This window comes from Tursiops truncatus, chromosome 12 (genome assembly GCF_011762595.2).
Source record: "Tursiops truncatus isolate mTurTru1 chromosome 12, mTurTru1.mat.Y, whole genome shotgun sequence".
Classification (NCBI taxonomy): Eukaryota; Metazoa; Chordata; class Mammalia; order Artiodactyla; family Delphinidae; genus Tursiops; species Tursiops truncatus.
In genome coordinates, this window is record NC_047045.1 from 17066849 (window position 1) to 17090488 (window position 23640).

General features: G+C 38.4%; 1 protein-coding gene and 1 pseudogene across 8 annotated transcripts in view; both read right to left on the minus strand.

The window, feature by feature from the left end:
• Positions 1 to 721: 721 nt before the first annotated feature.
• LOC101337184 (amine oxidase [flavin-containing] A pseudogene) lies at positions 722 to 13865 on the minus strand (annotated as a pseudogene).
• A 5137-nt stretch (positions 13866 to 19002) lies between these two features.
• The window catches only part of IBTK (inhibitor of Bruton tyrosine kinase), a 92405-nt gene continuing 87767 nt past the window's right edge, over positions 19003 to 23640 (minus strand). For 4 of the 8 annotated variants that reach the window (XM_019929358.3, XM_019929357.3, XM_019929356.3 and 1 more), the window contains 2 exons: positions 21064 to 21196; positions 19003 to 20282 (listed from right to left, as the gene is read on the minus strand). In XM_019929358.3, coding sequence (XP_019784917.1) covers positions 20151 to 20282; positions 21064 to 21196 — 265 coding nt within the window. In that variant the 3' untranslated portion in view covers positions 19003 to 20150. Of the gene's footprint in view, positions 20283 to 21063; positions 21197 to 21223; positions 22579 to 23640 lie in introns of those variants that run through there. The other 4 variants (XM_073789386.1, XM_073789385.1, XM_019929359.3 and 1 more) reach the window with 3 other exon arrangements.

Genomic DNA, 23640 nt, shown 5'->3' on the forward strand with positions numbered 1-23640 from the left:
TCTAGAGCATGCAGGCTTAGTTGCCCCACGGCCTGTGGGATCTTAGTTCCCTGACCAGGGATCGAACCCGCGTCCCTGTCCCCTGCATTGGAAGGCGGATTCTTAACCACTTGACCACCAGGGAAGTCCCAAATTTACTTTCTTTAAATCTCAGCCACTACCTTTAATTATAGTACTTATTTCCAATATCTCTTCTTATAGGTTCTTAGAACATACTACATTATATTACTTCCTGCCACTCATCACTCAAACATCAGTCCCTAGGCAGGAGGGCTACATACTATTCCCTGTCCTTGAATTCTACTCTCTATTTAAACAAATGCTTGGTAATGGATGTGATGTTGATGGTTTTAGATACGTAGTTATGGGCTTACATCTAATATGAAACCATACTAAATGGCTCTTTGCCTCTAAAAGTTTTCCATTTCTAATGACACAAAATGAGTCAAATACACTATTCTATTTTATGGTAACAGAATCCGAGTAATGAGCAAACCCAGGCTGGTCACTGCTATGTTATTCTTAGAAAGTAAAGGAAAATTCATCTTTTCACTCCAGCTTAATGTTATTTCCATTTCACTGGGATTGAAAATAAAAGGAATACTAGGATTACAAAACTTGAGTGTTTTTCTATTTTTTTTTATGAGCACGTCAGCTTTAATTTCTTGAAGTTAAGAAATTGATCACAAGGTGATTTTCTAGCAATCAACACAAGCTGGTCTACAGACAAGACACAAGACGGAGCTTGATCTTACGGAAATTAAGGAGGTGATACAGAGATTAAACTGAGGGGTTAAATCAGTGCACTTAAAGATGATCCGATGACACAGCCTTCCGATTTGTCAACATTTGGCTTCTGATGATGCTGGGAAAGAGTAAGCAGAAAGCATGAAGCCGAAACTTCAGGATCAGGTCGGCAGCCTGAATTTGTACACCACAAACCACAGGGCAGTTATCGATGTGGAAAATCCGACGATCTTCAGCAGGCCTGTCACGGAAGGCCGGTTCCTCTCCCAGAAGGTGTGCGTGATTTCTACAGCTGGAACATCCTCTGATTCAGGTTCTTGGACCCATATGTCTCTCTTTGCCGCCTTCCCCAAAGCATTCAAGACCTCTCCAGCTGCCCGTTCTCCAGCCTCTACTGCTCCTTGCATGTGACCGCTCCACTGTGTGGCAGTCTTCGTGCCAGCAACGTAAATCCTGCCTACGGGCTGGCGAATCACCCTTCCGTACTGAGTCATATCCCAGGGGGGAGGTGGGCAGTGTGGCAGCCCCCGGAGTACCCCTCCTCACACCAGTTCTTCTCCTCATAGCGCACCGTTGTAAAGCTTCTTGGGATCCTAGCGCTTTGGCATACAGCTCACAGATTCTCCTCTTCCTTAGTTCTTTATGGACCTCAGGAAGGCGGTCAGCTTTTCGAGCAAGGATGAAACCCATGAGGGTGGGCAGCGATCCATCTGGCTTGGTGTCATCCAGCGTTATTGAAATCGGAGCTTCCTCATCTTCGATGATCATACAGCCGCAGTAATCCTTTTTCTTCCAAAAGGCCTCCTTGTAATACGTCATGCACTTAATGATAGCCCCCACTGGAAGACGCTGGATTAACTGGTTTCTCTCTGAAGGAAGCTCTGCTCTGACGTGTATCTTGGCAGTGAAAGTTGGAGGGATGGCACTAATTACGTATCGGCACTCATAAAGTTGATGATCCAGCATCTCCATCATGATGTTGTCACCTGACTGGTCCACATAGGTGACAGGACACCCCAGCTTCACTCTGTCCCCGAGGAGGTGCATTATCCGCTTGCTTGGCTGACCAGATCCACCTGCAGACTTCCGTTCCTGGCCCCGTTGGTAATGGAGGATATCTGAGTGGTGCCTCCACACTGCTTCACATACCACGAGAACCACAGGGCAGACACCTCGTGGGGTTCAGAGGTCACACTGATATTCACAAAGAAAGATGCAAACTGCCCAGCAGTCCCGTCTCCCCTCACAATCACTGTGGTTCATGCCTCATCATACCACCCTTTCACACCATCCACTCTTCCTGTAACATCCATTTTTCTATTTTTACTAATAAGTGTGATACAATTCACAACTTAAAAATTCTAAACTAGTATGCCATCTGTTGCTATGAATATGAAAGATTAGTGCCTCATTTGGAGACTCTTACTACATTAAAGCATGAAATGTGGACTCGCGAACTCCCGGTAACCTGTAAAAATCTCTAATTTTGGAACACCTTTAGGATTCACATGCTCCCTTTTTTTTTAATAGATCTTTATTGGAGTATAATTGCTTCACAATACCGTGTTAGTTTCTGTTGCACAACAAAGCAAATCAGCCATATGCATACACATGTCCCCATGTCCCCTCCCTCTGAGCCTCCCTCCCGTCCTCCCTATCCCACCCCCTAGGTCACCGCAAAGCACCGAGCCAATCTCCCTGTGCTGTGAGGCTGCTTCCCACCAGCCAACTGTTTTACATTCGGTAGTGTATACGTGTTGATGCTACTGTCACTTCACCCAGCTTCCCCCTCCCACCCTGTGTCCTCAAGTCCATTCTTACGTCTACATCTTTATTCCTGCCCTGCAACTAGGTTCATCAGTACCATTTTTTTTTTTTTTTTAGATTCCATATATATGCGTTAGCATACGGAATTTGTTTTCCTCTTTCTGACTTACTTCACTCTGTGTGACAGATTCTAGGTCCATCTACCTCCCACAGATAACTCAATTTCGTTTCTTTTTATGGCTGAGTAACATTCCATTGTATATATGTGCCACATCTTCTTCATCCATTCATCTTTTGATAGACATCTACGTTGGTTCCATGTCCTATCTATTGTAAATAGTGCTGCAGTGAACATTGTGGTGCATGTCTCTTTTTGAATTATGGTTTTCTCAGGGTGTATGCCCAGTAGTGGGATTGCTGGGTCCTATGGTAGTTCTATTTTTAGTTTTTTAAGGAACCTCCATACTGTTTGCCATAGTGGCTGTATCAATTTACATTCCCACCAATAGTATAGGAGGGTTCCTTTTCACCACACCCTTTCCAGCATTTACTTTTTCTAGCTTTTTTGATGATGGCGATTCTGACCGGTGTGAGGTGATACCTCATTGTAGCTTTGATTTGCATTTCTCTAATAATTAGTGATGTTGAGCATCTTTTCATGTGCCTGTTGGCCATGCTGTCTGTATGTCTTCCTTGGTGAAATGTCTCTGTAGGTCTTCTGCCCATTTTTAAAATGGATTGTTTGTTTTTTTGATACTGAGCTCCATGAGCTGTTTGTATATTTTGGAAATTAATCCTTTGTCTGTTGTTTCATTTGTAAATATTTCTCCCATTCTGAGGGTTGTCTTTTTGTCTCGTTTATGGTTTTCTTTGCTGTGCAAAAGCTTTTAATTAAGTCCCATTTGTTTATTTTTGGTTTTATTTCTGTTACTCTAGGAGGTGGGTCAAAAAAGATCGTCCTGTGGTTTATGTCAAAGAGTGTTTTTCCTATGTTTTCCTCTAAAAGTTTTATAGTGTCTGGTCTTACATTTAAGTCTTTAATCCATTTGGAGTTTATTTTTGCATATAGTGTTAGGTAGTGTTCTAATTTCATTCTTTTATAGCTGTCCAGATTGTCCAGATTTCCCAGCATCACTTATTGAAGAGGCTGTCTTTTCTCCATTGTATGTTCTTGCCTCCTTTGTTGTAAATTAGGTGCCCATATGTGCGTGGGTTTATCTCTGGGCATTCTGTCCTGTACCATTGATCTATATTTCTGTTTTTGTGCCAGTACCATACTGTCTTGATTACTGTAGCTTTGTGGTATAGATTGAAACCGGGGAGCCTGATTCCTCCAACTCCGTTTTCCTTTCTCAAGATTGCTTTGGCTATTCGGGGTATTTTGTGTTTCCATATGAATTGTAAGATTTTTTTATTCTAATTCTGTGAAGAATGCCATTGGTAGTTTGATAGGGGTTGCATTGAATCTGTAGATTGCTTTGGGTAGTATAGTTATTTTCAAAATACTGATTCTTCCAATCCAAGAACATGGTACATTTCTCCATCTGTTTATGTCGTCTTTGATTTCTTTCATCAGTGTCTTGTAGTTTTCTGAGTACAAGTCTTTCATCTCCTTAGGCAGGTTTATTCCTAGGTATTTTATTCTTTTTGTTGCAATGGTAAATGGGGGTGTTTGATTTTTCATTGTTGGTGTATAGGAATATTTCTGTGCATTAATTTTGTATCCTGCAACCCTACCAAATTCATCAGTTCTAGTAGTTTTCTGGTAGCATCTTTAGGATTTTCTATGTATAGTATCATTGTCATTGGCAAAAAGTGACAGTTTTACTTCTTCTTTTCCAATTTGTATTCCTTTTAGTTCTTTTTCTTCTCTGATTGCTGTGGCTAAGACTTCCAAAACTGTGTTGAATAAGAGTGGCAAGAGTAGACATCTTGTCTTGTTCCTGATCCTAGTGGAAACTCTTTCAGTTTTTCACCATTGAGTATGATGCTCACTGTGGGTTTGTCATATATGGCCTTTATTATGTTGAGGCAAGTTCCCTCTATGCCCATTTCTGGAGAGTTTTTATCATAAATGGGTGTTGAATTTTGTCAAAAGCTTTTTTTTCATCTATTGAGATGATCATATGGTTTTTCTCCCTTAATTTGTTAATATGGTGTATCACATTGATTGATTTGCATATATTGAAGAATCCTTGCATCCCTGGGATAAATCCCACTTGATCCTGGTGTATGACCCTTTTAATGTGCTGTTGGATTCTGTTTGCTAGTATTTTGTTCAGGATTTTTGCATCTATGTTCATCAGTGATATTGGTCTATAATTTTCTTTTTTTGTGATATCTTTTTCTGGTTTTGGTATCAGGGTGATGGTGCCTTTGTAGAATGAATTTGGGAATGTTTCTCCCTCTGCAATTTTTTGGAAGAGTTTGAGAAGATTCAGTGTTAGCTCTTCTCTAAATGTTTGATAGAATTTGCCTGTGAAGCCATCTGGTCCTGGACTTTTGTTGGAAGATTTTTAATTACAGTTTCAATTTAAATACTTGTGATAGGTCTGTTATTGTCTAATTCTTCCTGGTTCAGTCTTGGAAAATTGTACCTTTCCAAGAGTTTGTCCATTTCTTCGTGGTTGTCCATTTTATTGGCATATAGCTGTTTGTAGTAGTCTCTTATAATCCTTTGCATTTCTACAGTGTCAGTAGTGATTTCTCCTTTTTCATTTCTGATTTTATTGATTTGCATCCTCCCTTTTTTTCTTATGAGTCTGGCTAAGGGTTTATCAATTTTATCTTCTCAAAGAACCAGCTTTTAGTTTTATTGATCTTTGCTATTGTTTTATTCATTTCTATTTCATTTACTTCTACAGTGATCTTTATTATTTCTTTCCTTCTACTAACTTTGGGTTTTCTTTGTTGTTCTTTCTCTAGTTGCTTTAAGTGTAGGGTTAGATTGTTTATTTGAGATTTTTCTTGTTTCTTGAGATGAGATTGAATTGTTGTAAACTTCCCTCTGAGAATTGCTTTTGCTGCATCCCATAGGTTTTGGGTCGTTGTTTTTCATTGTCATTTGTTTGTATGTATTTTTTCTTTGATTTCTTCAGTGATCTCTTGGTTATTTAGTAGTGCACTGTTTAGCCTCCATGTGTTTGTGTTTCTTACAGTTTTCTTTCTGTAATTGATTTCCAATCTCATAGCAATGTGGTCAGAAAAGATGCTTGATATGACTTCAATTTTCTTAAATTTTCCAAGGCTTGATTTGTGACCCAAGATGTGATCTATCCTGGAGAACGTTTCATGTGCACTTGAGAAGAAAGTGTATTCTGCCACTTTTGGGTGGAATGTTCTATAAATATCAATTACATCTATCTGGTCTATTGTGTCATTTAAAGCTTGTGTTTCCTTATTTATTTTCTGTTTTATCTGTTCATTGGTATAAGTGGGGTGTTAAAGTCCCCTACTATTATTGTGTTACTGTCGATTTCTCCTTTCATGGTTGTTAGTATTTGCCTTATGTATTGGGGTGCTCCTATGTTGGGTGCATAAACACTTGTTATTGTTATTATATTCTTCTTGGATTGATCCTTTGATCATTATGTAGTGTCCCTCCTTATCTCTTGTAACAGTCTTTATTTTAAAGTCTATTTTATCTGATATGAGTATTGCTACTCCAGCTTTCTTTTGATTTCCATTTGCATGGAATATCTTTTTCCATCCCTTCCCTTTCAGTCTGTATGTATCCCTACATCTGAAGTGGGTCTCTTGTAGACAGCATATATATGGGTCTTGTTTTTGTATCCATTCAGCCAGTCTGTGTCTTTTGGTTGGGGCATTTAATCCATTTACATTCAAGGTTATTATTGATATGTATGTTCCTATTACCATTTTCTTAATTGTTTGGGGCTTGTTTTTGTGGGTGTTTTTCTTCTCTTGTGTTTCCCACTTAGAGAAGTTTCTTTAGCATTTGTTGTAACGCTGGTTTGGTGGTGCTGAATTCTCTTAGCTTTGTTTGTCTGAAAAGCTTTTGACTTCTCCATTGACTCTGAATGAGATCCTTGCTGGGTAGAGTAATCTTGGTTGTAGGTTTTTCTCTTTCATCACTTTAAGTATATCCTGCCACTCCCTTCTGGCCTGCAGAATTTCCACTGAAAAATCAGCTGATAAAATTATGGGGATTCCTTTGTATGTTATTTTTTGTTTTTCCCTTGCTGCTTTTAATATTTTTTCTTTGAATTTAAGTTTTATTAGTTTGATTAATATGTGTCTTGGTGTGTTTTTCCTAGGGTTTATCCTGTATGGGACTCTCTGTGCTTCCTGGACTTGGGTGACTATTTCCTTTCCTATATTAGGGAAGTTTTCCACTATAATCTCTTCAAGTATTTTCTCAGACCCTTTCTTTTGCTCTTCTTGTTCTGGGACCCCTATAATTCGAATGTTGGTGTGTTTAGTGTTGTTAGAGAGGTCTCTGAGATTGTCTTCAATTCTTTTCATTCTGTTTTCTTTATTCTTCTCCTTGGCAGTTATTTCCACCATTTTGTCTTCCAGCTCACTTATTCGTTCTTCTGCCTCTGTTATTGATTCCTTCTAGTGTATTTTTCATTTCAGTTATTGTGTTGTTCATCTGTTTGTTCTTTAGTTCTTCTAGATCTTTGTTAAGCATTTCTTGTATTTTCTCAATCCATGCTTCCATTCTATTTCCATGATTCTGGATCATCTTTACTATCATGACTGAATTTTTTTTCAGGTAGATTGCTTATTTCCTCTTCATTTATTTGGTCTTGTAGGTTTTAACCTCACTCCTTCACCTGTGACATATTTTTTTGCCGTCTCATTTTTTTTTTTTTTTTATGAGTGGGATTGTGTTCCTGTTTTACTGGTTGTTTGGCGTGAGGCGTCCAACCCTGGAGTTTGTAGGCTATTGGGTAGAGCTGGGTGCTGGTGCTGCTATGGGGACCTCCGTGACACCTCACTCCGATGAATATTCCTTGGGGTCTGAGGTTCTCTGTTAGTCCAGTGGTTTGGACTCGGAGCTCCCACTGTAGGAGCTTCCCCCCAACCCCAGGCTTGCAAATCAAGATCCCGCAAGCCATGTGGGAAGGAAAAAAAAAAAAACAAAAAACAAAGTAAAAAATAAAATTAGACTAGGAACCTAACAGACATGTTATAAAGAATGTAAAAATAAAAATAGAGATGAATCAAAAACTGGAAGGTACATCAGTACCGCAATAGTAAAAAAGAGGAGGGAAAGGAAAAAAGGGGGGGAAGGCCTTGGCTGTGGGGGGCGGGGCCTAAGCAAGGGCGAGGTCTGGGTGGTGGGCGGGGACAATGCTCAGGACCCACAGGGCTGGAAAAGGCCCTGGAGGCTGTGGGGGGGTAGGGCTTAAGCTCAAGGAACAGAAGGGGCCCAGGCATGCCCCCCACCCCAGTCTCAGAGGGCAGGGGACCTCACCTGGGAGCCCAGCAGGCTTCCTGTGCTCGAGTGGATGGGGCAAACGCCCTCCTCTCCTCTCCTGCTCCTCCTGGAGGGCCCCTCCCGCCTGCTTCTCCTGATTTCCCAGGCCTCAGGGGCACCAATCTTGTCTGGCCTCCACTTTTCCTCTCCCCTCGGTCCCCCTACATCCTACCAGTTCACTTTGGGGTTCCTCCCATCTCCTTGAGGGTCAGAGCCCCCCACTAGCGACCAGGGAGGCACCCTAGTTGTGGGGAGACACTAACTCCACGTCTTCCCACACCGCCATCTTGACTCCTCCCCACATGCTTTCTTAAAAGAGCAATTCCAAAGAAGACTCTTAGGCTCAAATCAAACACAAAATTAAAACCAGCTTTGGGTTTCCCTGGTGGCACAGTGGTTGGGAGTCCACCTGCCAATGCAGGGGACACGGGTTCGTGCCCCAGTCCGGGAGGATCCTGCATGCTGTGGAGCGGCTGGGCCTGTGAGCCATGGCCACTGGGCCTGCGCGTCCGGAGCCTGTGCTCCACAGTGGGAGAGGCCACAGTAGTGAGAAGCCCGTGTACTGCAAAAAAAAAAAATTAAAACCAGCTTTAAACGTGCTTAACTTTAGTAGAAATCAATGTGAAGCCTTCAGAAATTTTAACTGACTTTAACTTCCTGCTTTGTATTTATTTTCTTTACTGATAGTCCATATAGGAAGACCCAGCAATTAATATGATTATTAGAAGAGGGTTTATTCAGATCTGCTGTCTGCTGCTGTAACTATATGGCACATATTGGTAACTTATCAGAATCCACAGTTTACCTCTTTTCATATCATTAATACCTCATAATCGGATTCAGAAGTTTAGTATTACTTTAACAAATGTGAAATGTACTCAGGAATGGGAACAAGATTTTATATATGTAAATAATCTACATGTTTGTTACATTCCACCATAGATTTTACCTTAAAATACCTAATGCAGTTACAGTACATCAGAGTGAAGACAGATGCTTTATACTTGTACGTTTTCTGAAACTGGGGCTTACTTTATGAAGGAAACTTGGCTTAATAATTAGAACTTTCATGTTAACCAAGTTTGGGGCACTTATTTTATACAGTCTCAAATTTTAAGATTAAACACAATTTCAATCAATATTTATACTGAGCAAAAATTATGTCTGGTTCTCTCTTCTATAAAACCATCAATCTACTTACTACATTTCTGAGCTTATAGTTAACTTTACAGTCTTTATATTATTATATAAGTAACATACACTTGCAGAGCTTAGAAGTCAAACCCTGCTAAAAAGACTTGTGCCAAAAGTGGCCCCTAACCCCAGCTCAGAGGCATCACTTTCAGCTCTTCTGTTCTTTTTTAAATTGTTTACTTTTAAAACCACTTTACTGAGGTATGATTGATATGTAAAAAGCTGTACGTTTTTAATGTATACAACTCGATGAGTTTGGGAATAAGAACACGCCATGAAAGCATCACCACCGTCAAGGCTGTTGACAAATCCGTCACCTCCCAGTTTCCTCCCACCCCCTTTAACAGTAGTATTTTGCATGTGTGTGGTAACAACACATGATCTGCATGTTTTAAGTATACAGTCATACTGTTAGCTACAGGCACTGTGCTGAATAGATCTCCAGTACTTATTTTTGCAAGGTAAGTTAGTTCTGGCCCCTTACAGTCACACACACACACACACACACACACACATACACACACACACACACACACACACACACACACACACACACACACACACACACACACACACACACACACACACACACACACACACACACACTATCACTGTAGGGAAAGTGAGACCGTGCTTTGTGGGCTGCAACATGGCAGTGATCAGTAGAACAGGTGATGAGCCAGTGAGATGCTGGCCTGGGGTCAGCCTGATAATGAGATGGCTTGGGCCATGAGCAAGCAGCATGCTTAAGTTGATCACAAGCCAGTTTCATCAGTTGACCTACAATACCTGAAACTCCCCAAAGTGGATGACCAAATCTACTCTGAGTTCTGGGGAAATTTTGAGCAGCTCAGGATAGATGTATTGGACCCAGAAGAGCTCAAATCAGAACCAGCTGAAAAAGGAAAATAGTTAAAGAACAAGGGCTTTATGTAGTTATAATAAACTAATAAAAGTGGAGGCCATTCTACTAGAAGTTTCATAGGACCCACACTCATTCTGTCTTCCTACACTGTGGTGCAGTCTTAGAGATACGTCCTGATTTGATCAAAAGTGAACTGTGTGTTTGCTTCTTGCTTTTCTTGTTATTTAGAGGTGATTTTTCAAGAGAAAGTTGAAGATGTCTTTTCTCTATCTTAAAAGTAGAAATCCTAGTGCACGCTAAATTGTGCTCCCAAAGTCTATGTAAGTAAAAAAAAAAACAAAGTTACATCACCTTTTTTTCATCATCTCATGTGCAGATGAAGGGATTGAAGATTCCCTTAATATTTTTAGCCGAATCTTAAAAGGTACAAAATATTTGCCATCTATTTCAAATGCCATCTATTTTAAAAGGAGCATATTTGTAGGATTTTATTTTTTAGGAGCTCCAAATACACACTAAATTAAGCTCCATAGCTAAACAAAAATTTTAAGCATTTGGAAAATTATGTGCATTATAAATTCATATTCACAACCACCTAACAATGTATCTAGTTCGTTTTCTATGCAAATTATTCCAAACTTAGTTATACCAGGTGTGGAATCTAAAAAGACTATATGCACATAATTAAGTGTATAAAAGATAGGTGAAGGGAGACTATAAAACAGAATACCTGATTACTTGAGAAGTCACAGTCTGTCTTCAATATTTGAAATTGAGTTTGGCCCTATAATTTTTCCCACACAGTCTTAACTTGGGCCATTTAATTTTTATTTTCAAACAAAGAATGGTGCTAGAAATTTTTTTATTGAGGTATAACTGACATAAACATTAGTTTCAGGTGTACCACAGAATGGTTCAGTATTCACATATACTGTGAAATGATCACCATAAACCTAGTTAACATCTGTCACTATACACAGTCACAAAAATTCTGTTTAACAGTGCTGTACATAACACCCCATGACTTATAACACTTATAACAGGAAGTTATACTTATTTTATAACAGGAAGCTAGTACCTTTTGAATCCCTTCAGCCATTTTGCTCACCCCTCACCTCCCACCTCTGGCAACCACCAATCTGCTCTCTGTCTCTATGAGCTTGGTTTTTTTCTTGTTGTTTTCTGTTTTTCCTAGATTACACATAGTAAGATCATACAGTACTTGTCTTTCCTGTCTGACTTACTTCACTTAGTATAATGCCCTCAAGTCCATCCATGATGTTGCAAATAGCAAGACTTCCTTCTTTTTATGGAATAATATTCCACTGTGTGTGTATGTGTGTGTGTGTGTATCACATCTTCTTTATCCATTAATCCATCAGTGGACACTTAGGTTGTTTCCATATCTTCACTATTGTAAATAATGCTGCAATGAGCACGGGGCTGCATATATCTTTTTAAAAGAGATAGTATTTTCATTTTCTTCAGATAAATACCCAGAAGTGGAGTTGCTGGATCATACAGTAGTTCTATTTTTAATTTTTTGAGGAACCTCCATACTGTTTTCCATAGTGGCTGCACCAATTTCACTTATACCAACAGTGCACAAGGGTTCCTGTCTCCACATTCTCACCAAAACGTGTTATTTCTTGTTTATTTGATAATAGCCATTCTAACAGGTGTGTGATATCTCATTATGGTCTTGATTTGCATTTCCCTGATGATTAGTGATGTTGAGCATCTTTTCATGGCCATCTCTGTGTAGTCTTTGGAAAAATGTCTCTTCAGGTCCTCTGCCCATTTTTTAATCAATTTTTGTTGTTTTTTTGTTTTTTGCTACTGAGTTGTATGAGTTCTTTTTACGTTTTGGATTATTCCCTTATCAGAAATATAAGTTGGAAATATTTTCTCCAATCTAGTAGGTTGCCTTTCCATTTTGTTGACGGTTTACTTTGCTGTGCAGCTTTTTAGTTTGATGTAGTCCCACTTGTTTTTGCTTTTGTTGCCTTTGCTCTTGGTGACAAATCCAAAAAGCCATCGCCAAAACCGATGTCAAGGAGCTTACCCCCTTTTTTCCCCCCTAGTTTTATGGTTTCAGGTATTTCACTCAAATCTAATCCATTTTAATTTTTTATATGATGTAAGATAGTAGTCGTTTCATTCTTTTCCCTGCAGCTGTCCAGTTTTCCCAACACTGTTTATTGAAGACACTATCCCTTCCCCATTGTATAATCTTGGCTCCTTTGTCATAAATTGGCCATATATTTGTGGGTTTCTGTTCTGTTCCATTGATCTACGTGTCTATTTTTATGCCAATACCATTCTGTTTTAATTACTATAGGCTTAAAATCAGGAAGTGTGATGCCTCCAGCTTTGTTCTTTCTCAGTATTTCTTTGGCTATTTGAGTTCTTTGTGGTTCCATACAAATTTTAGGTCTGTTCTGTTTTTGTGAAAAATGCCATGGGAATTTTGATAGGAATTGCATTGAATCCATAGATTGCTTCGAGTAATGTGAACATTTTAACAATATTAATTCTTCCTATCCATGTGCACAGAATATCTTCCCATTTATTTGTGTCTTCTTCAGTTTCTTTCATCAGTATTTTATAGTTTTAATAGGTCTTTCACCTCCTTGGTTATATTTATCCCAAAGTATTTTATTCCTTTTGATGCAATTATAAAAGGGATTTCCTTAATTCCTCTTTCTCATAGTTCTTTATTAAGGTATAGATTCACAACAGATTTTTACATGTTGATTTGTATACTGCAACTTTACTGAATTCATTTATTCTAAGTTTTTTGGTGGAGTCTTTAGGGTTTTCTGTAAATAATGTGTTACCTGCAAATAGTGAAGTTTTACTTTTTTCCTTTGCAATTTGGATGCCTTTTATATATTTATTTAGCCTAATTGCTCTAGGGCTTCCAATACTATGCTGAATAAAAGTGGTGAGAGTTGGCATTCTTGTTTTGTTCCTGATCTTGGAGGAAAAGCTCTTAGCTTTCAACCACTGAGTATGATGTTGGCTCTGAGCTTGTCATATGTGGCCTTTATTCCCTCTAAACCCACTTTGTTAAGAGTCATCACAAATGAATGTTGGATTTTGTCGAATGCTTTTTCTCCATCTATTGAGATGATATGATTTCTATCCTTCATTTTCATTTGCAGATATTGAATCACCCTTGCATTCCTGAAGTTAAATTCCACTTCATCATGGTGTATTAGCCTTTTAATGTATTGCTGAGTTCACTTTGATAATATTTTGTTGAGGATTTTTTGTTCATCAGGGATATTGGCCTGTAGTTTCTCTTTTTCTCTGGCATCTTTGCCTGGTTTTAGTATCAGAGTAACGTGGCATGCGTCAGAATCACCTGGAGGCCTTGCTAAAACTCTGATTGTGGGGATCCACTCTACACATTTTGGATTCCATAGAACTGGAGTGGAGCCCTGTAATTTGTATTTCTCTCAAGTTCCCAGTGATGTTGGTTGCTAATGTGGAGACCAAACTGAGAACCACTGATCAATGATTATCCTCAGTTTCTTCCCTGCAGTTTAGGAGAAACATGTAGTACTTCTCTCCTTTCCCACAAGTTTCACTTTGCACTCTTGATTCCATCTTCATCCCCATTCTGCAATTATTTACTCTATTCCCAGCACCTCCAATCTCTTTCTCTATGCATCGACTTCTCACCTTCTGCTTTCTTGATGCATAGACTTCCATTTTTAAAACACAAAACAAGTGACCCATCTATCATTTCTGTGTCTCGTGCATCTACCTGTTCACTGCCAAGTTTCTAAATGGAATATCTTTGAATCAAAACCTCTGCATTCTCTTACTTTTCTCCATTACTCGGATGATCTCTAATCAATTAGAGTCCTAGCAGGAAACAGCACTCTCAACTTGGGTAAATTACTGAAGGACTCTTTATAATGTGGGCAGGATATAGGGAAACTACAATGAATACTGCAGTAACCTGAGCTAGAAATAATGGGAGATCTTTTGCCATTCCTAGAACTGAATGGGTGAAGGGAAACAGAATCTGGAGAGAAGAGTGCTGTGTGGAGAGTGAGCTACCTGATAGGAGCCTGTGAGATGTGTGGCCCATAGCAACACCATGGAGGTAAAGGGCAGGAAAAAAAAAAAGCTTTATCTTTCCTCCCGTCAATATGCCAGTATTCTGCTAGTGTTCCAAACCGGCTAATGTAACCAGAAGCCAGAGGTTGCCTGACCCTGGCTGGTAAATAAGCTGACTGGTAAAGTCCTAGAGTTCAACTCCACAAGACATAGTAGAGGGGAGAAGAACAGAGAATGGATCTGAGGTGCAAACAGAATATATCCAGCACAGTCCACTCCTTTGCTTCTTCAGCATCTATTCTTGTCCTTTATTTAGGCAACAAATTTATGTCTGCAACATAGTAAACAGAGTCCCGTAAGCTACCGTTTCATAAGAGGTTGATGTCAATTCAGTCATACTCTTCTCATGAATACAATGGAACTTTCATATGTTAGATGATAAGACATGTCTCAAATTTAAAGGACTGAAACAGTAAAAAATAAGTATTCCAAATTTAACAAAATTAAATTAGAAATCAACAACAAAAGGATATTGGGGGAAATTCACAAATATTTTGAAATTAAACAATATACTTTTTAGATAATCCATGGTTCAAAGAAGAAATCAAGAGGAAATTAGAAAGTATTTTGAACTGAATGAAAATGAAAACACAACATATACAAATTTATGTAATGCAGCTAAAGCAGTGCTTACCAGCAAATGTACAGCTTTAAATGCCTATGTTTTGGAAAGAAGAAAGACCTTAAATCAATAATCTAAGCTTAAACAGCTAGAAAAAGAACAGCAAATTAAAGCTAAAGCAAGCAGGAAAAAAGGAAATAATAGGGCTTCCCTGATGGCGCAGTGGTTGAGAGTCCGCCTGCCGATGCAGGGGACATGGGTTCGTGCCTCAATCCGGGAGGATCCCACATGCCGCGGAGTGGCTGGGCCCGTGAGCCATGGCCGCTGAGCCTGCGTGTCCGGAGCCTGTGCTCCACAACAGGAGAGGCCACAACAGTGAGAGGCCCTCGTACCGCAAAAAAAAAAAAAAAAAAAAAAAAAAAGGAAATAATAAAGATCAGGGTTGAAACAAGGGAGATGCAGGCAAACTAGGGAAAGATCAGAAGGATCCACAACGTTGGTTCTTTGAACAGAATAAAATTGATATGATCAAAGAAAAAAAGAGAAATGGACTACCAAAATCAAGAATGAAAGGGGGGACCTCACCACCAACTCTGCACGAATTAAAAGGATTAGAAGTAAATGCTATGAACAACTTTATGCCAACAAACTAGACAATTTAGAAGAACTGGAAAAATTCCTAGACACACAAATTACTGAAACTGACTCAAGAAGACAGAAAATCTCAATAGACTTACATATAACATGTAAAGAGAAAGAAACTGAATTAATAATTTAAAACCGTTCCACAAAGAAAAGTCCATAACCAGATGGCTTCACTGGTTCATTCTATCAAATATTTAAATAATACCAATCATTTATCAACATCCAGAACACAGAGGAAAAGGGACTACTTCTTAAATCACTCCATAAGGCCATTATTAAACTAATTCTAAAGCTAGAAAAAGAGAGCAAAAGAAAAACCACAGACCAATATCATGAATTATAGAAACAGAAATCCTCCATGAAATACCAGCGAATCAAATCCAGCACCTCTTTCCAAGAGGCTGTTAATGGTCCATAGCTTGACTTACTGGTAAATCACTGAAGTAAACCTTTTTGTCTTGTGTTACGGTTCAAGATTTTGAAGATTTAAACACAAGAAAGAAAAAAGTGCCGAGCCTATGCCTTCAAACTATAAGTAAAAGTAAAAGACAAACAGAAAAACAAAAATAATGGCAGAATTTGACAAGTTCCCTAAAAGATATAAAGTGTTGAGAGGAAATGGGAACATAATTGATCCATGTATACTAATACTTTATTTTGGTTTACTTCTGAGGAGGTATGAGAAGGAAAAAACAAAGTTTATAAGGAAAATAAAATTGGGGCTGCCTTTATCATGGATGGGTAGAATTTCAATAGGTGAAGAGAAAGAAAGATTTAGGTAGAGATCTACATGAGCAAAGCTTGAAGCCTATTTGGGAGACACATCAGGTCAGGTTTGGCTCCACCACTATGTGTATAGATTAAAAAAAAAGAAATCACTGGAAGCCCAAGCTGAGGAAATATGAACTTAAAGTGTAGAGGGAGTAACTTAAGTTTTCAGAGCAGGAAGATATGCTTTGGGGGTATTAGTTTGAGAGTTGAAGAATTTAATGTCTTGGACCAGGAAACAGAGAATGGGGTGGCAGTTAAGGGACTCAGCAATTAAGGGACTTAAGCAGTTAAGTAGACCACTTTCTCGACCTTTCAGGAGTTGGTGAGGTCAAAACTATTTTCATAACATGTTACCTGCCTTTTGCAATCTCAGTCTTTCAAGTTTCCAGACACTATGACATTTGTTTTCACAACAGACTAAATGTGGAAACAGATATGAGAATGTAGGAGTCCTCTATTAAACCAGACAGTAAAGGCCTAAACCTGAAATACTGAGTTACATATTTTCATATATATAAAAATATAAAACAAGCTCACTCTTCTAATTTTGTTTTGTAAAACAGTTACATTTTCATTAAAAATTTTGTTAGTATGTGTTGGCTTATTTTTAAACGAACTAAATTTTAAAGTTTATTCTAATCTGCAGTACATTATATATGATAGATATGTAATGAATATAAACAAAAGCTCTTTGGGGTCCTCAATAATTTTAATCAGTATAAAGGGATCCTGACACCAAAAAGTTTGAGAACTTTCAGAAAAACTTCAGGACCTAAAACAGTAGTAGTAATGTGAATGAAATGAAAAAAATTAGATAAAAGATATTGCAGAGACAGAACTGACAGGAGTTGGACAATAAATGTGGGGACAAAATGGGGAAAGAGACAAAGAAACCAAAAGTTTAACCTTAATGACTTAGGAGAATGACAGACTAAGAGATAAGGAAATAAAAAGATCAGAGAGTTTGGAAAAGGCAAGAATTCAGTTTTGACACAAATAGCCAAGCAGCCAAGTAGAGACATACAAGGAAATGAAATATATATAGGGTCTAAAATATAGTTTGATGGTCATGTGTATAGGAAAGACCAGGTTGTTTTGGCATCTTACACGACTGAACATCACCTCAAGCAAAAAAGATATACATCAACATTACCATGAATATCTTGGATCACTTGTCCCCAGTTCCCTGGTGGGAGGCTGCTGCAGTTTCTTCTGAAAATAGTTCTTAAATTGATAATTCTGGAAGCTTCTGGGTTATATGTATTTTTACTAAGTGCTTTTTAGTATTTTCTTAGTCTTGGCTAAATGCTACAGACAATTAGTAATTTCTAAGAGGCAGTCTGGTGTAGTTGTAGGTGGACCAGACTGAAAAGACAGAAGATTTCAATCTCATTAGTCACTTTCTCTGGAGTTCATGCTCTTCAATTTATATAATAAAGTGAATATACAGGGTTAATCTACAAGGTTTCTTCAGATCTAAAATTTTATGAATCAGGACTTCCCTGCTGGTGCAGTCCTGATTCATAAGAATCTGCCAGCCAATGCAGGGGACATGGGTTCAATCCCTGGTCCGGGAAAATCCCACACTCAGCAGAGCAACTAAGCCTGTGCGCCACAACTACTGAGCCTGCGCTCTAGAGCCCACAAGCCACGACTACTGAGCCCACGTGCCACAACTACTGAAGCCTGTGCTCCATAACAAGAGAAGCCACCTCAATAAGAAGCCCGTGCACCACAATGAACAGTAGCCCCTGCTTGCCACAACTAGAGAAAGCCGGCGCACAGCAATGAAGACCCAACGCAGCCAAAAAAATAAAGTTTTATGAATCAGCTATCAACCCCCTCATCATGAACTAAAAAATACAACCCAGCCTCCAAAAGAGTACAGAACCAACCAAGATATTAACTAGCAATACCTTTTTCAACTGACTATCTGTTGTTGTTCCTCTATAAAGACTGTCTACAATTTATTTTAAAAGCCACCTGTTTAGACTTTACGAGAAGTCCTGAATCCTAGTATTTTGTCAACAAATACGACTTTACCTGACTGGTCTTGATTTTGCAAATGTTACGCATATTCTGCTCTGACACCTCTACCCCCAGTCCCAATTCCCCATCCAATCAATACCTTTCTAGGCTAAGGAGTTCTATGCAATCTTAAAAACCTCTTCATCCCACTGATCCCTTAAATTGCCCATTTCTAGAGTCTTAAGACTTTCTTAAAGTCATGGGATTAAAGATGAGTTAATTATTGTAGGCAGAATAATGTTAAGGAAAAAACCCATCACTTTCCTGGGCTTTTTGGTCACAGTGTATCAGGTTGCTATCTTCACGTAGTTTATAGCAGTGCTTACCACCTTTCATTTTACTAGCAAAAGAACTTTTTTCTCCCAAACGAATACCCCACTATATAAAACAGGTCGTAAAGTGCAATTGCTCTGAATGAGGTTTGTGAAGACCTAAAACCCCAGAGACTGGTCAACCCTGGCCCCTCCTTCACATCCCACTCACCAAAGGCCCTTAGGGTGCTTCCGAGGCAGCATGGAGTACACGAAAATCATCACTTCATGGCATCTTTAAAGATGCCAAGAAGTATGGAAGAATCAAAGGTTCAAATGAAATAAATCAGTTACTTCAGAAAATCTCTTTACAGCAACATCCATAAAACATTATAAAATACATTGCTTCTCAATTTACTCAAACATACAGGTGCACTTTAGGAAAACTGCCCTTTTTTAAGTAGTTAAGGAATGGATACAGCATCAACTTCAACAAATACTGGCTACAATATATGATATTAGGAATCATTATTAATTCCTCCTATAATAGATGTCAATATAGTATAAGATATCAAACACACAGTAACAGTGACATGGATCAAGATTATTTTTTATTGCACATTTGCTTACAAGTTTGCTGCTCTGGGTGGAGCTAAAGCTCAAGTGTTGAGTTAATTTCAGCCATATTTTCATCAACCTAATTATAGCAGTGATTTGCCTGTATGTTCCCCTTGGCTTATTATTTCTCAGAAACATTAACTTTCCCAATTTGTCTAGGTGCTGAAGCACAGATTTAACTTTTTTTTTTTAATTTAACCACTCAAAAACAACCCAAACAGCATACTGTAAAGAAAACAATGTTTATGTCTATTCATATAATCCAGGCTCAGAGAATTTCTGATTATGTAACATTGTAAAGGTAACTGTAAACCAACCTTCTTCCAAACTATTCAATTCTTATATGTATAATTAAGCATTTATTTTAGAAAACTGTAACACTTTCAGAAATGGATTCTGTCACAATAAGGCCGCCTCTCCTCATCCAAAAACAATCCCCACAATGACTCCAAATCTTGTAAGAAACTATTATTTTAGACTAAGCTGCTCAGAATAGTATTCTTATTTCCTTTCCACCATACTCCACAGTTCAATGCAAAATGGAGAATGTGCTGTTGAAACCGAAATAAAATGGCATTCAAGCAGCTCAGGCTTTAAAAATCAGGCCAGAACGTTCAAAGCCTGATGAAAAAGACACAAGAATGGAGGCATAACTACTATAGCAAACGCAAAATTTTGGCCATTAATGGATCAAAAGTAATGGCTGACACTCCTACTTAAAGCTCATCAATGTCACACTAAAAAAAAACATGATATTTGGCAAAAATCTTCTAAATTATTTATCCCAAATTCTCAAATGGAAAGTTATTTTTAATGCATCACTCTTAAATTTTACACTTCAATCACTCATGTTTTCCTTTTAAGACTATTCAGAAAAATAGTTCTATTTAAATAAGTTTTTCCTCTCACACATTTTTACACAAAAGGTTACTAAAATCACAATTCTGAGGGATTTCATTTTAATCATACAAACAGTATATGCTTAAAGTTCAGTAAAGAAATTAAATCCTTTCTTATTCTATCTAGAATGATCTGTTACCAAACTTGTAAGAACTCTTTTCCCATAGCATTTATTTATAACAGTCACAACTTATGAAAATCGTATCTCAACTCCATGGTGAACTAGCATCCATGCTTATTCCACATAGGTACTGCCAGTGGTCCCTGCGGTGTCCTTTCAACAATGACAAACTCATCAGGGTTGCCAAATGCTTCATAGAAAACCAATAAATCTTGTATCGCACGCTCCTCAATCTGAAAGGAGGAAGGAAAAAAGAGAAGTTGCTTTACTCCTTCAATTATAAACTGAGCAGGATCCTATTAGCTTTCCGATTTCCTTTTGTGGAACTACCACTTTCTGTGCATACAAAACAGTGGAATAGGTATCCTGTTATCCCCTTCGAAAGGAGAAGGGTTGAGGCCTGAGTTAGAATAATCAGATACCCACCTTCCCTTGATTTTAATCTAGAGCAAGGAAAAAGAAACTGAAGATGGCTGTTGGAATCCATTCATTCCAATTGCTCATCCTGTGAGATACTTTCTGTTGTTGTATAAGTCTAGTTCTTTAAGCTCTTTAGGACAACTGTGAGTCTTGTCTGTTTCCTAAGCCTGGCTATCTGGTTTTCAGCTAAGTCTGTGGAATCTCAGTGTCTCTCAAGAAAGTTCTCTTCTCCTTAAGTTAGCCTGACTTGGTGTCTGTGGCTTACAACCTAAGAACTCTTACTGATACAGAATCCAGGTGTAGAGCTAGATAATGCCAAGTTCTCTACTGGTCACTTTCAAAAACAGTCCAAAGCATCACCAGTGCTAAAAATATTAGCTTTAGCACAATTTATTAGTTGTAAATTAATTATCCTGAATACCTTCAATTAATACTTGCTGAATGCTTCAGTTTTGTTTTACATTGCACTCACATTTTAATGTGATAAATACATGCACCTCTGCAAAGCAAACAAAGAGAATTTTCTTAAGACCTAAGAATGAAATGTAGTATAGTTCTTACCCTAAATTAAACCCAAATAAGCATGTTATTTACCTGAATCAAAGCCAAGGGTTTTTCTCGACTTCTGATAAGAGCTGCTTCCTGCTGTAGCTCTTCTTCTACAATAGATGCAAAAGTGACTGGCGCTAGCACGGAAGGAGCAGGCAATGAAGAACACAGCCAGGGACTGAAAGAACAGGAATTATGAGTTTTCATTCATCTTGCCAAATTTTGCACACAAAATCTCCTCTGAAATACTCTTTAACAGTGTTACGTTTTTTCCTTGTGACCTATAATATAAGGGGACCTGGAAGCTTTTGCATTCAACTTACAGAATGACAAAGTGACAAACAGAAACAAGGAGAACTAATATTTTCTTTGGATTGGTGCTGTAGAGAAAACTTTGGAAACACCAAAAACTGGAATGGAGCTAAGCTATATAAGTAAACAGAAAGGTAGCTCAAACTGTGGAGCAGAAAGTATTCAGATAAGACATTCTACTATTCCCAATTTCTTAATATTCTCTCTCAGTGCTAAAAAGCAGTCTAGCTTTGAGGTCCCAAAGCTAATCAATTAACCTTACTTGGGACTATCTAGAAGTGGTACCCCTATGGTTACCTATCTAGAAGTGGTACACCTATGGTTGCCCTCTGGTCCTGGGGAACCGTGAGTAGAACATCTGCAAAACAAAAACTGAAGATTAAAGCTTCTAGTACCATTAATAAAATTGCTTATTAATAGAAATACAGAGGAGGAATTGCAAGGCCCTGACTCAGAAGACAAATTAATATATGCAATCAGACTTACCTGTGAAATTGTAAGTAAAGAACAACAAAAAAATCTGTAGGTAGTTATAAAATCTTGTGTATAAAATACCATGGGGAAAGATCTTGCAAGAAATGGTCTGTTTTTCAGAAATAGAGACACAGATGTAGAAAACAGACTTACGGTTACCAAGGGGGAAACGGGGTGGCAGAGGAATAAATTGGGAGACTGGGATTGACATGTACACACTACTATATAGAAAATAGATAATTAATAAGGACCTACTGTATAGCACAGGGAACTCTACTCAGTACTCTGTAATGGCCTATATGGGAAAAGAATCTAAGAAAGAGTAGATATATGTATAACTGATTCACTTTGCTGTACACCTGAAACTAACACAACACTGTAAATCAACTATATTCCCCCCCAAAAAAATATGGTCTATTTTTTCTAATAATATTCATATAGCCAATTTACTGTAATCAAACATATGTTAGGAAATACAGACAACTTTGTGAAGAATGTTTTATATTGGTAACATTTATGAATAAGAGTGACAAATTAGCACTGAGCTTCAAAATATACAGAAACAAGATAATTAGCAGCCAAATTTTGTGACTATAATATATAGTCTAAATTTTGTAAGCAAGAAAAATACAGGGCTTCCCTGGTGGCGCAGTGGTTGAGAGTCCGCCTGCCGATGCAGGGGACACGGGTTCGTGCCCTGGTCCGGGAAGATCCCACATGCTGCGGAGCGGCTGGGCCCGTGAGCCATGGCCACTGAGCCTGCGCGTCCGGAGCCTGTGCTCCACAACGGGAGAGGCCACGGCAGTGAGAGACCCGCGTACCGCAAAAAAAAAAAAAAGAAAGAAAAATACAGTAAATACTCTGACACTCTAAGGATTATAGATAGGACAGAAAATTATTTTATTGAAGTATAGTTGATTTTCCTTTTTTTAAAATATTCTTTTCCATTATGGTTTATCATAGGACATTGAATATAGTTCCCTGGGCTATACTGTAGGAGCTTGTTGTTTATCCATTCCATATTACAATAGCTTACATCTGCTAAACCCAACCTCCCACTCCATCCTTTCCCTAACCCCCTCCCCCTTGGCAACCACCAGTCTGTTCTCTATGTCAGTGTCATAGATTTGTGTCATAATTTAGAGTCCACATATAAGTGATATCATACGGTATTTGTCTTTTGGGCTTACTTCGCTTGGTATGATAATCTCTAGGTCCATCCATGTTGTTGTAAATGGCATTATTTCATTATTTTTTATGGCTAATTGTCCATTGTTTATATATTCCACATCTTTATCCATTCATCTGTCAATGGACATTTAGGTTGCTGGCCATTGTGAACAGTAGTACTGCTATGAAACTAGAGGGTGCATGTATCTTTCTGAATTATAGTTTTGTCTGGATATATGCCCAGGAGTGGGATTGCTGGATCATATGTAATTCTATTTTTAGTTTTCTGAGGAACGTCCATACTGTTTTCCACAGTGGTTGCACCAGTTTACATTCCTACCCACAGTGTAGTAGGGTCCCTTTTTTTCCCCACATCCTCTCCAGCATTTATCTGTAGACCTTTTAATGATGGCCATTCTGACTGGTGTAGGGTGGTACCTCATTGTAGTTTTGATTTGCATATCCCTAATAATTAGTGATGTTGAGCATCTTTTCATGTACCGATTGGCCATCTGTATGTCTTTTTTGGAGAAATGTCTATTTAGGTCTTCTGCCCATTTTTGGATAGGTCGTTTTGTTGTTGAGTTGTATGAGCTGTTTGTATATTTTGGAAATTAAGCCCTGTCAGTCTCATAGTTTGCAAATATTTTTTCCCACTCTGTGGGC